The sequence below is a fragment of the Macaca mulatta genome, chromosome 3 (genome assembly GCF_049350105.2).
Source record: "Macaca mulatta isolate MMU2019108-1 chromosome 3, T2T-MMU8v2.0, whole genome shotgun sequence".
Classification (NCBI taxonomy): domain Eukaryota; kingdom Metazoa; phylum Chordata; class Mammalia; order Primates; family Cercopithecidae; genus Macaca; species Macaca mulatta.
Genome location: NC_133408.1, coordinates 21,802,519 through 21,815,423, shown reverse-complemented (window position 1 = coordinate 21,815,423; position 12,905 = coordinate 21,802,519). Strand labels below are relative to the sequence as shown.

Below are 12,905 nucleotides of genomic sequence, written 5' to 3'. Positions count from 1 at the left end.
TCCTCAGGGGGTGGAAACAATAATGACCATTTACAGAGTACATACCATATGCAAAGTAGTACCATGTGCATCACGCATGTAAATATAGTGTCTCATTTAATCTTAGTGACAACTTTGTAAGATGAGTACTGTTCTTTTTATCATTTTACAGACGTGGATATAAAAATAATTCTCCCAATATCACATAGGGAGTGTACAGTAGAGGCTAACTCCAAAGCCTCTGCTATAACCTCCATGTTATGGCGCAGCCTGATACACCCTATCAGGCTTTATGAACCCTAAAGCCTGATACACAAAATTATGCTGGCATAAGTATTGAATTTTGGCTGAAGAGAGAGAAGAGAGTTCATGAGAGTTAGGTTGTAAGTTCATTTACTTCCTTATCTTCAGCTATTGACCCCATGATTCCAGTATTTTTATTCTCTGCATTTGTTTCCTATGGTTGCCATTAAAAAATACTACAAACCAGGTGACTTAAAACAATAGAAATTTATTCTCTCATGGTTCTGGAGGCTAGAAGTTCAAAATCAAGCATTAGTACCTGAGGGCCTAGGCACTGGCTGTTTCCTTACTTGGGATCTTCTTTCTCAAAGAACTATATAATGAATTCTCTCCCTCCTTTAAACCTTTGGTCAAATGTCACCTTCTAAACGAGGTGAACTCTCGCTACCGTTTTTCAAAAATTGTAGCCCTGTCCCTAGCACTTCCAAACCTCCTGTACTCTGCTCTGCTCTCTTTTGTCTTCATAACCCTCATCATCTACTAACATACGAGGTAATTCACTTTATTACATTTCTTGTTTATCTGACTTCCCCTGCTGGATTGTAAGATTCCAAAGGGCAAGGATCTTTGTTTTGTTCACTGATATAGCTCAAGAACAATGCATGGCAGACAGTAAGTACTCATCATATTTTGGATGAACTGGATAAACCATTTCTCCACATTTTACATGGCCAGCGAGAGAGAGGCTGGAGTGAAGTCACTGGACTTAGGAAAATTATTGCTATATTTTCTAGTATAAGTTTCATAGAGGTTTTTCCACAGCGCAATAAGGACAGAAATTAGGAAGAATTCACCAGGAGGGGTGTGTGTATGTGTGCGTGCACACGCAAGCACACGCACATGCGTGAGTATCTAAATATGTAACACAATGCAATTATTTAAGTGTAAAATAAGACTTAAGACACAGAAGACATGAGGAATAGGCTAAAAATGAGTGTGGGTGTGTGTGTAATTGTTGGAAACTCACAAAATACCGGAAGGAAACCTATCTACAACTCAAGACTCCGGAAGGTCACCACCCATTCTCCTTAATCAACAGAACAGAACTGTATTTCCTCAGACAGGTCCCTTAGCACACATTTGTCTTTGTAGCATAATTGTAAACATGTCTGTAAAATGATGTCTCTTTGTAATATAAAACCTGCTTTAAAAACTTTAGATATCCTTGAAAGCAATTTTTGGTTCTTTTCTTCCTTGCCTTTCTTTTCTCTGCCCTACTTTCTATTTTCCATTACCTTTTATTCCATTTTTGTATGTCCAGCAATATGTGTGGAATGAAAAAAATTAGAAACTAAATATTCTGCATTCTTTTTTAACATTCATTTGCTTAACATTAAAATCAGAGGTATGAAAAGGATTTTAAAATAATTTCTGGTCAAAGATACTGTGCTTTTTTAGGTCAAACCATATGCCTTGTGGGAAAAAAGTATTTCAGAAATATGGAGTTGACATTCTAGAGAGCCTGGTTAAAAAATACTTTTAAAAATATTTATAACTGGAGGTTTCCATTTGGCAACTTGAAGCGGTTCCCAGACTGGCACTGGGTTGTTTTTTTTTCTCTCTCAGACATCTCGTTTGGACAGTGAAAAGGGGGTTCCTTTGGAGGCTCCAAGAATTATTTAATGACACAATTGCAGTAAATTTCTTGTAATAAAAGCACTTAGCTACATTGAGGTAGTCACAGTTGATGCCAAGATTTAAATTTTAATAATTATCTGGACTGAGGCAAGGTTATACAGGCAGTTGTTTGGGGGTAAAAATCAATGATTTATTAGGAGACCATGTTGGATATGTATTAATGTATTTGTAGAGCAGGTCGACAAAGAAGGGATCTGAGTGAGAATATAGCATGTTGCTGAAACTTTTCTGGTTTCCCAGCATGTCCTGGGCTGGATTAAGTGCCTTTCTTGGGTACTAAGCATGAATCACCATTTACATAGCTGGTATTCAGCAACACTGAGCTGAAATGCCATTATCTTAGTTTCTTCTTCTACCAGATGGTAGACTCCTTCAAGACTGAGACTGAGAATAAGAAGATACGTAATTAATCATAGCTGCCATTTGTTAAGTCCTTACTATGTCCAAGTCTGTGTGCTTTGCGTATCTTATTGCATTTGAAGACTCACAACAACTTTGTGAAATACTAGCCCATTTTACCGGTGAAAACTCAAACTTGATAACCAGGGAAATAAGCATAGTGTCACGCAGTTATTATGTGGAAGAGCTAGAAGGCTTCCAATTCATCTCTGCATTGAGCCAACATGGGACCCGTTGAAGTAATTTATGAATGAATGAATGAATAAAACTATAAAGGAGTAATTTAAATATGTTTAAAATGTTGTTACCCAGTTAAGTAAAATATAAATTCATGGAGACAATTAGAAAAACAAGTATTTTTATTGTTGTTCCTAGAGGCTATTTTAGCCTGTAAAACCCCAAAGAAGACTGTTTCCTCCAGATTAGAGTGGAAGAAACTGGGTCGGAGTGTCTCCTTTGTCTACTATCAACAGACTCTTCAAGGTAAGAAGCTGGAGGCTTGAAGAGGTGTGAGCAAGAGAATGCCAAGTACAACCAGGATCCTTTAATTGACAAATGAGATCAGGACATGACTGATTACTGAAAACGTGTTTTTGTAAGTGTGAGATGAAAGCAACCACGTCTGAGACATAAAACACAATAGCCACAAAAGCAGAGAACAGAGGGAGGTGAAGCCCACTGAATCCCTGGACTCTTCTTTCTCAATTCAGGCATAAAGGATGCAAAATGCAATTGCTCTTATTGGCTCTGTAGATTAAACTCTCTCTTTCTTTCTTTCTTTCTTTCTTTCTTTCTTTCTTTCTTTCTTTCTTTCTTTCTTTCTTTCCTTCTTTCTTTCCTTATTTCCTTCTTTCTTTCTTTTCCTTCTTTCTTTCTTCCCTTCCTTTCCTTTCTTTCTTTTCTTTTCCTTCCTTCCTTCTTTTCTTTTTTCGTTTCTTTTCTTTCTTTCTTCCCTTCCTTTCCTTTCTTCTCTCTCTCTTTCTTTCTTTCTCTCTCTTTCCCTTTCTTTCTTTTTCTTTTTCTTTTCTTTCTTTCTTTCTTTCCTTTCTTCTTTTTCTTCCTTTCTTTCCTTTCTTCTTTTTCTTCCTTTCTTCCTTTCTTTCCTTTCTTTTTTCAAGGTCTTGTTCTCTTGCCCAGCCCAGAGTACAGTGGTATGATCATGGCTCACTGCAGTCTCCACCTCTGGAGCTCAAGTTATCCTCCCATCTCAGTCCCCAAGAAGCTGGAACTACAGGTGCACACCAGTATGCTCAGCTAATTTAATTTTTTTTTTTGTAGAGATGAGGTGAGGTCTCCCTATGTTGCCCAGGCTGGTCTTGAACTCCTGGGCTCAAGCCATCCTCCTGCCTCAGTCTCCAAAAATACTGAAATCACAGGTGTGAGCCACTTGCCTGGCTCCTGAGAGAAAGGAATTAAAAAATTGTGTGGTTTGGAAGTGGAAGGTTGCTTCTCAGTCATAATGCTGTCAACCTATTTCCTTAAGTCCATCTTGAAAGGCAGGCCACCACTGAGAAGTTTAGGGAGTTAAGACTTAAGAGTGGGTTGTGACAACAACCATTATCAAGTACTTTCTTTTCTTTTCTTTCTTTTGTTATACATTTCTTTCTACTACCAACTCTTGCCATTGAATATGTGATGAACTTATAATTTAAGACATTGATAATGATGGATGAAGCAAATTTCCATTTGCTTCAAAATAAACCAGTGGTTAATGATACAGATGAAACAAGATAAACCCTGCATTGATTACTATTATAGCTGGTCAATGATACATTGAGGTACAATTCACTCTACTTTCTAATGTTGTGTATGCTTGAATCTTTCCATTATAAATATTTCTAAAGCTGGAAATACAATTTTACAAGTGTAATAAACATGTTATTATTTTAAAATACTATGTATTTCTTTAATGTTAAAGAATTAAGTGAAAATGTTTGAAGTTTGTAGAAAATTTAAAATATCCCCTCGAGTTCTTATATGTCAAGATAAAGACTACTAGCTGTAAGATGTTAATAGCACAGCTGTCTTCACTTGAATTTTCTGTAGTTGCCATTTCTGGCATGTGCACGTTATGCAAAACTATTTGAGCCACTGCACCTGCCTAATTTTTACATTTTTTTAAAGAGATGAGATCTGGCCATGTTGCCAAGGCTGGCCTCAAACTTCTGTCCTCAAGTGATGCTCCTACCTCAGCTGGGACTACAGGTACAAGCCACCACACCGGGTGCAAAACACTATTTTAATTCTGAATATGTTACTATCAAAAAATAAAATAATGTTTTTAACCACCTTTTCTTGTGCCGCAGTGTTACGTGGGCCACCACACATAAAGTTACTGTTCCAGCCAATTAAACCAGACTCCCTGGTTTTCTGAAGACATGAATATTTTTACAAGGGAACTAGAAAGGGAATGAGGCAAGCATTTGAACTGAATTCTTTAAAATATAACATGGGGCTGGGCACAGTGGCTCATGTCTGTAATCCCAGCACTTTGGGAGGCCGAGGCATGCGGATCACTTGAGGCCAGGAGTTCGAGACCAGCCTGGCCAACATGGTGAAACCCCATCTCTACTAAAAATACAAAAATTAGCCAGCATGGTGGTGCACATCTGTAATCCCAGATGCCTGGGAGGCCGAGGCATGAGAATGGCTTGCAGTGAGCCAAGATCACGCCACTGCACTCCAGCCTGGGCAACAGAGCAAGACTCTGTCTCAAAAAATAAAATTTATATACATAATATGGAAGGGCCTCCGGGGCCAGGCCTGCTGGCAGCTGTTCCTCAGAGGGCCCACGCTGGAGGTGACAGCCTGCCAGGGAGCTGGGCACTTGGAGACGGGGTGGGAGCACTGGGGTCAGCCAGAAATCAAACATGTCAGTGAAGGCCCAGAGCAGCTCGGAAGATAAAATAACAGTCCACTTTATAAACCAACAGTGAAACATTCACAAACAAAGGAAACGTGGATAACTCTCTGCTAGATGTTGTGGTTGAAAATAACGTAGATATTGATGGGTTTGTTGCCTTGCAGGGAGCCTTGGCTTGCTCTGTCACCTCATTTTTGAAAAGCACATATTTGAGAGGTTAGACACAATCACTGACAATATGCTTGATCTGGCATATGGACTGACAGGTCAGAGTTGTATTGCCAAATCTGGTTGACAAAAATCTATGGGCCATATGACTGTCTGAGTACCTGATGCAGTGGCCAGTGCAAGACAATCCACTGACATGGGCAAGACCACCTAAGCTAGAATAAATAGGAATGCTTTCACTAAATTTTACCTATTTTTATAATTATGTCTTAATATAATAAAATAAAAACATGCATGAATGAACATTATTATGACCAGCTTTACTATTTTAATTCACCTTGTATAACTACTGAATTTTGTAGTTCTGAAAACATGCAATTTTTATATTTGTTAAATTAGAAAAAGGTCAGTTAAATATTAGAAAATAATTAATATGATAATACCTTACAAATTTTGCCTCACGTTTGTTTAGCAACTTTCAGCAAAATGTTTTCACATGGCCTTATGTCTGCTTACCTAGAAAGTAAATTTTTTGAAAAAGATATTATTATCCCTGTTTTATGTAAGTGAAGGCAAAGACCTAAAATGGCTTGTTAGGGCCATCCAAATAATTAGAAAATCTATGCAGGTGTGTACTGTAAGGTATATGTTAGACTGAAACTGGAGAAATTATGACTATCTTACAGCAGCAATTAAATCTGACTGCGTATGGACAAAAACATTTAATTGCTCGGTGAACTGCTTAACTGACAGTTATTAACCTTATACATAAAGATTTCAAAATTTTGATTCGGTGAGAAGTATGAGGTTGAACATAGGCATTACAACACTGCCAAATAAGTTTGATCTCTGTTTTGACTAAGCTAGTAGAATAAACTAAAATTAGATGTCAAAATGAATTAAAATATGAGAATATAAAACTAAATATGCCTTTTTGAACTTTTTTTTTTTTTTTTTTGAGACTGATTCTCGCTCTGTCGCCCAGGCTGGAGTGCAGTGGCACAATCTCGGCTCACTGCAGCCTCCGCCTCCTGGGTTCAAATGATTCTCCTGCCTCAGCCTCCCAAGTAGCAGGGTTTACAGGCGCATGCCACCATGCCCAGCTAATTTTTTGTATTTTTAGTAAAGACGGGATTTCACCATGTTGGCCAGGCTTGTCTCCAACCGCCTCGGCCTCCCAAAGTGCTGGGATTACAGGCATGAGCCACCACGCCTGGCCTTTTGAACATTTTAAAAACTGTCCTTTCCAAAAGAAAAAATTTAAATAACAGCATCCATATATAATTTTTAGGCTTTAAACTTGTTTAAATTAATCAATATTTTCCTATTGATTAATAGGGAAATAAATGCTTTGGTTACTAAATGAACTGACTAGAGGAAGGTATTACACAGAAAGCTACTTGGGTTATTACTAACATCAGTGTCTTCTTTTTCTAAAAGGTGATTTTAAAAATCGAGCTGAGATGATAGATTTCAATATCCGGATCAAAAATGTGACAAGAAGTGATGCGGGGAAATATCGTTGTGAAGTTAGTGCCCCATCTGAGCAAGGCCAAAACCTGGAAGAGGACACAGTCACTCTGGAAGTATTAGGTGATGTGCATGTATATGTGTGACTACGTCTCTCACTTCTTCTCCACCACACAGCCCTGGGGGCAACCAAGCACTGGTCCATGAACATGCCAGCATCAACTGGGAGCCTCAACCAGTCAAGTTACAGAGACCATAAGCATCACCTTCCCGGCAAGCTCTTGGCCATTTCTCCCCATCCCCTCATTGGCTGCTGAAATTTTAGTAACGTGTTATCACAAAGTATCTCTTTGTTAAAGATGGAGGCAATTCCTAGGGGTCCTACAATGTACATAGGAGTATCTTTCCTGAGGGTTTATTTTTCAGTAGTTTTCAGCATATACACAATTTTTCCAACCATTTAAAATAGTATCACATGAGATGGTAGAGAAGCAATAACACACAAAAAAAGTAGACCGAAGGTAGGATTAGAAGTCATTTGGTAAATAAAGGAAACTGACATTGATTATGTACCTGATATGTGTTAGCCCTTGTCACATAAGTAATTTTACTTCATCTTCATTAACATTAATATGATTTTAAATGGAATTTAAATGATTTAACAAGGCCATACAGCTAGAAAGTGTCTGGACTAAGATTTTAATCCAGATGGGGTTAACTCCAAAACCAGTATGTTTAGTTTCTGTAAGAATCATGGATAGACTAGGCACAGGGGCTTATGCCTGTAATCCCACCACTTTGTGAGGTTGAAGTGGGAGGATCCCTTGAGGTCAGGAGATTGAGACCAGCCTGGGCAGCATAGTGAGTCCCCTATATCTCTCTCTCTTAAAAAAAAAAGAAAGAAAGATAGAAAGAAAACAAAAGAAAAATCCATTTGTGGTGTTGTTATACACCTGTAGTCCCAGCTACTTGGAGGCTGAGGCCAGAGGATTAGTTGAGCCCAGGAGTTCAAGGCTGCAATGAGCTATGATCTTGCCACTGCACTCTAACCTGGGAGACAGCAAGACTTTCTCAAATAAGTAAATAAATAAATAAAAAGAATCACTGATAGATAGTAAAACAGTTCATGATGGTAGTTTGTGGAGGAACACGATCTCTTCTCTTTCATTGGTGGTGTATAATCTACCAAGCAAAGACACTAAAACAGCTCCCCTTCCTTTTTCATGTTGTTCATGCTCTTTCTGAAATACTAGTGATGCACTAGCACAGGAGAAATTTAATTCAGAAAACCTTGCAGCAGATCTGGCCAGTTTATTCATTTTCTAGTGTTGTATAACAACTAAATAGGTCTGTACAGCAAAAGTCCAACAAGAAGACTGGGTATCTGCCCAAAGTATCCCAAGGCTGAAATCAAAGTATTGACAAGGCTGAGTTCTTATCTACAAGCTATGAGGAAAAATCCGTTTCCAGGCTCATTCTTGGTGTTGGCAGATTTCTGTTCCTTGTGGTTGTAGGACCAAAGTCCCTGTTCTATGCTGGCTATCAGTTGGTGGGCCACGCTCAACTCCTAGAGGCCACCACATTCCTTATTACATGGTCCCTTCCATCTTCAATGAAAGAAAAGCATGTCAAATTCTTGTACTTCGTTTTTGTTGTTGCTTTGAGACAAGATTTTGCTCTGTCTTCCAGATCACGGCTTACTACAGCCTCAACCTCCTTGGCTTAAGTGATTCTCTCATCTCAGCCTCCCATCTCAGCTGAGACCACAGGCACACACCACTTGTGTGTGTGTGTGTATGTGTGTGTGTATATGTGTGTGTTTTGTAGAGACACAATCTCGCTATGTTGCCCAGGCTGGTCTCAAACTCCAGGCCTCAAGTGATCTTCTTGCCTTGGCCTCCCAAAATGCTGTGATTACAGGTGTGAGCCACCACACCTAGCTGCCTTCTTGTGCCTTGCATATCTGACTTTTCCTTCTGTAACCAGCCAGAGAAAACTCTCTGCTTTTAAAGGTTCATGTGATTAGGTCAAACCCATTCATGAAATCATCCTATCTTAGGGACAATGGTTTTGGGACCTCAGTTACATTTCCAAAATCTTTCTACTATAGTACCTAGATTAGTGTTTGATTGAATAACTGGAAAAAAAAAAAAAAAGTGTATTTTTACCAAGGACTGCAATCTGGGGAGACCACCTTAGAGTTTTGGAATAGAAATACTGTAATCTTGGGAGACCACCTTAGAATACAGCCAGTTCTGGGTTTTCCTGAATAATAAATAGGTCACCTAATGAAGTCTGGTTTACTTTTCAATCCCTGAGATCAGAATAACCCTAATAGCTGGACCAGGTATTTTCGAACTTGGCCAGTTCTAGACAGAATGAGATTTATAGTTGAGTACTGGGCCTGAAAAAAATACTCAGGTTTGGCCGGGCCTGGTGGCTCATGCCTATAATCCCAGCACTGTGGGAGGCCAAAGCAGGAGGATTGCTTGAGCCTAGGAGTTCAAGACCAGCCTGGGCAACATAGTGAGACCCTTTCTATAAAAAAAAAAAATTTCTAAATTAGCTGGTCATGGTGGCTCGAGCCTATATTCCAGCTACTTGGGAGGTTGAGGTGGAAGGATCAATTGCTTGAGCTCGGGAGGTTGAGGCTACAGTAAACCGTGATCACGCCACTTTACTCTAGGCTGAGTTATAGGGTGAGATTCTGTCTCAAAAAAAAAAAAAATCTATCTACACACACACACACATGCACACGCACTCTCTCTCTCTGTTAGGCTTCTTTTAAATATAATTGGTAATAAACCAATTGAAGAAAACAGTAGCGATTGTTTATCTAATAAAGAATAGCTGTTGTACAAGCTAAAGTAATGCTTATTATTATAAAAGATAGGCCTTTAACTCTCAGTGAGTTGATTAACATAATAAGTTTCTTTCTCACTGAAGTAAAGCCTAAATAGTTGGGACAGTGGTGGAGGAGCTATATTATTTTATTTCATGAAACCATTAGAGACTCAACCTAATATAGGTCTGACATCTTCAATACATGACTTTCCAAGGTCACCATTGTTGTTGACACCTACTTGGTAGTGGGAGGGGGTGGAGGATATGAACAAACATGTGGAGGTTTTTAATTAGTCGGACCTGGAACTGGGATATATCACTTTTTTCCCACATTCCATTAGCCAGAACTCATGTATATGACCCCATCTGGCAACAAGAGTGCTGGGAAACGTGGTCCACTGTGTGTCCATGAAGAAAGAAGATGGGTTTGTTGGACAAGTAACCAGTCTCTATCATAGGGTCCAGTAAGCACACATCTTTACCTGGCTATTAAAACCCTTGATTATAGAGACAAAGTCAACAGCTTTAAAGAAAACAAACAACCTTGATTAGCCTATAAATAACCAATATCATCTGACTTCCATTGTTCAGTGGCTCCAGCAGTTCCATCATGTGAAGTACCCTCTTCTGCTCTGAGTGGAACTGTGGTAGAGCTACGATGTCAAGACAAAGAAGGGAATCCAGCTCCTGAATACACATGGTTTAAGGATGGCATCCGTTTGCTAGAAAATCCCAGACTTGGCTCCCAAAGCACCAACAGCTCATACACAATGAACACAAAAACTGGAACTCTGGTAAGGTCATTTCAAGATTGACTTCATAACTGTCTTGCATTTGGATCAAAAAAAAATTATTAGAACTTAAGATGATGTTGAATAGAGAAGTGATACCATTGCTTGCTAAGTGGAGAGAAGCAGGGGCAGCAGGAAAGATGGCAGCACTTGTACCAAGAAGTGATGGAAAGAGCTACTACAGGAGATGGGAAGAGAAAACAGAGACTGAGGGAGCTGAGTGTCCAAGGACCAGTAAAAGAGCAAAGGGGCAAGGTTCCTGAAGCAAAGGAGCAAAGGCTGTGTGTTTATCTTTTCAGAATTTAAAAAGATTCTAGAATTGATAATCCTATAAATGATACCAATTAAGATTTTCCTACACCCTAAGCTACTTCCTGGTAGTAACTCTGGCTCTTTAAAGGAAATGTTTATTGTTTGCTGCTGCAATGAACTCACTTGTGACTTAGGAAAGTGCATGAACCCTTTTACCGTGGAGGCCTTCATTTATATAGACGATGTTTCCTAGGAATTAGAAATACCTAGACTAGGTAGAAATACCTAGACTACTACCATGTGCTATAAACTTTAAAAAATGCGTGGCCGGGCGCGGTGGCTCACGCCTGTAATCCCAGCACATTGGGAGGCACCATGCCCAGTCAATTTTAATGAATTTTGGAAGGAGGATATAATGCTTCATTCCTTTCATCTACAAGTGCACAATAACATTTACAAACTATATCTTCTGATAAACAAGAAAGCAAATTGCTAGAGTGGCTGAATAATGAAGCCTATTGGATGCAGCTCCTTCTTAAGCCCGGCCACGCTCTGGCCTCTCAGCAGTCAGCAGGTACAATCAGCAGGTCTGAGTGATTTTACACTGAGCAACTGGGCAGAAAAACCTGCTGTCACACTTTGCTATATTTACTTTTCAAATGTATTTTTTCTCAGGGTAGTCGGTAAAAGCCCCAAGGCAGGTCTGAAAGGATAGATTCACTTTCCTCAGCTAACCTCAACCCTTGAAATAGCTTGTGATGTCAAAGGAATGCACCTGGGTTGAACTAGGATGGGTTCTTATGTGAGAAATGAACAACAAAGGCTCTGGTGTATGGAAGCCAATGACTTCCTTTTAATTACCAGCTATCATATGCTGGAAGATCATTTTGGGTTTTAGTCTAACATATTATTTATATGTAACCTTGGCCCCGAGTTCATGGTGAATATTCTAAAAGCATTCTGGCTTTGAGGAGAGTGAGAGATGATTCCATAGAGTGAAAAAAAAGAAAAAAAAAAGAACAGGAAAACTTCCTCTCCCTCCATTTAGGAGGATCTAAGACAATGACCCTTCAAGGTGACCAGGATTACACTCCCTTTCTTCCCTCCCTCCAGCCCTTTCTTCTTTCCTTCCTTCCTTTCTCCCTCTCTCCCGCCCTCTCTTCCTCCCTCTCTCCCTCCCTCTCTTCCTTCCTTTCTCTCTCTCTCCCTCACTCCCTTCCTTTCTCCCTCCCTCCCTCCCTCTCTTCCTTCCTTTCTCTCTCTCTCCCTCCCTCTCTTCCTTCCTTTCTCCCTCCCTCCCTCCCTCTCTTCCTTCCTTTCTCTCTCTCTCCCTCCCTCTCTTCCTTCCTTTCTCCCTCCCTCCCTCCCTCTCTTCCTTCCTTGCTGTCTCTCCCTCCCTCTCTTCTTTCCTTTCTCCCTCTCTCTCTCCCTCCCTCTTCCTTCCTTTCTCTCTCCCTCCCTCCCTCTCTTCCTTCCTTTCTCTCTCTCTCCCTCCCTCTCTTCCTTCCTTTCTCCCTCTTTCTCTCCCTCCCTCTCTTCCTTCCTTTCTCCCTCCCTCCCTCCCTCTCTTCTTTCTTTTCTCCCTCCCTCCCTCCCTCCCTCTCTTCTTTCTTTTCTCCCTCCCTCCCTCTCTTCTTTCTTTTCTCCCTCCCTCTCTTCTTTCTTTTCTCCCTCCCTCCCTCTCTTCTTTCTTTTCTCCCTCCCTCCCTCCCTCTCTTCCTTCCTTTCTCCCTCCCTCCCTCCCTCTCTCCTTTCTTTTCTCCCTCCCTCCCTCCCTCCCTCTCTTCTTTCTTTTCTCCCTCCCTCCCTCTCTTCTTTCTTTTCTCCCTCCCTCCCTCTCTTCTTTCTTTTCTCCCTCCCTCCCTCCCTCCCTCTCTTCTTTCTTTTCTCCCTCCCTCCCTCCCTCTCTTCTTTCTTTTCTCCCTCCCTCCCTCCCTCTCTTCTTTCTTTTCTCCTCTTCTTCCTTTTTGTCTGCCTTCATTCCTTCCAAATATTCTCCAAGGGGATAAAACTACTGATAAAAATAATGAAGTATATTATATCAGTCTTAGCTTTTGGTTGCTTTGACAGGGATGGGAAGGAGCAAGGGCTGGCTTTTCTTTTCAAATTTAAAAAAATTCTAGAATTGATAGAATCAACAATCCTATAAACCGATACCAATTAAGATTTTCCTAGGCCCTAAGCTACTTCCTGGTAGT

The 12,905-nt window shown here is 40.2% G+C and overlaps 1 protein-coding gene across 1 annotated transcript in view; it reads left to right on the top strand.

Annotated features, from left to right (window-relative positions):
* Nucleotides 1–12,905, top strand: part of JAM2 (junctional adhesion molecule 2) — a 78,704-nt gene that overhangs the window by 49,973 nt on the left and 15,826 nt on the right. Inside the window, exons 3-5 of the mRNA XM_015133082.3 lie at nt 2,695–2,802; nt 6,791–6,943; nt 10,256–10,458. Of these exons, the coding sequence (XP_014988568.1) occupies nt 2,695–2,802; nt 6,791–6,943; nt 10,256–10,458 (464 nt within the window). The remainder of the gene's footprint in view (nt 1–2,694; nt 2,803–6,790; nt 6,944–10,255; nt 10,459–12,905) is intronic.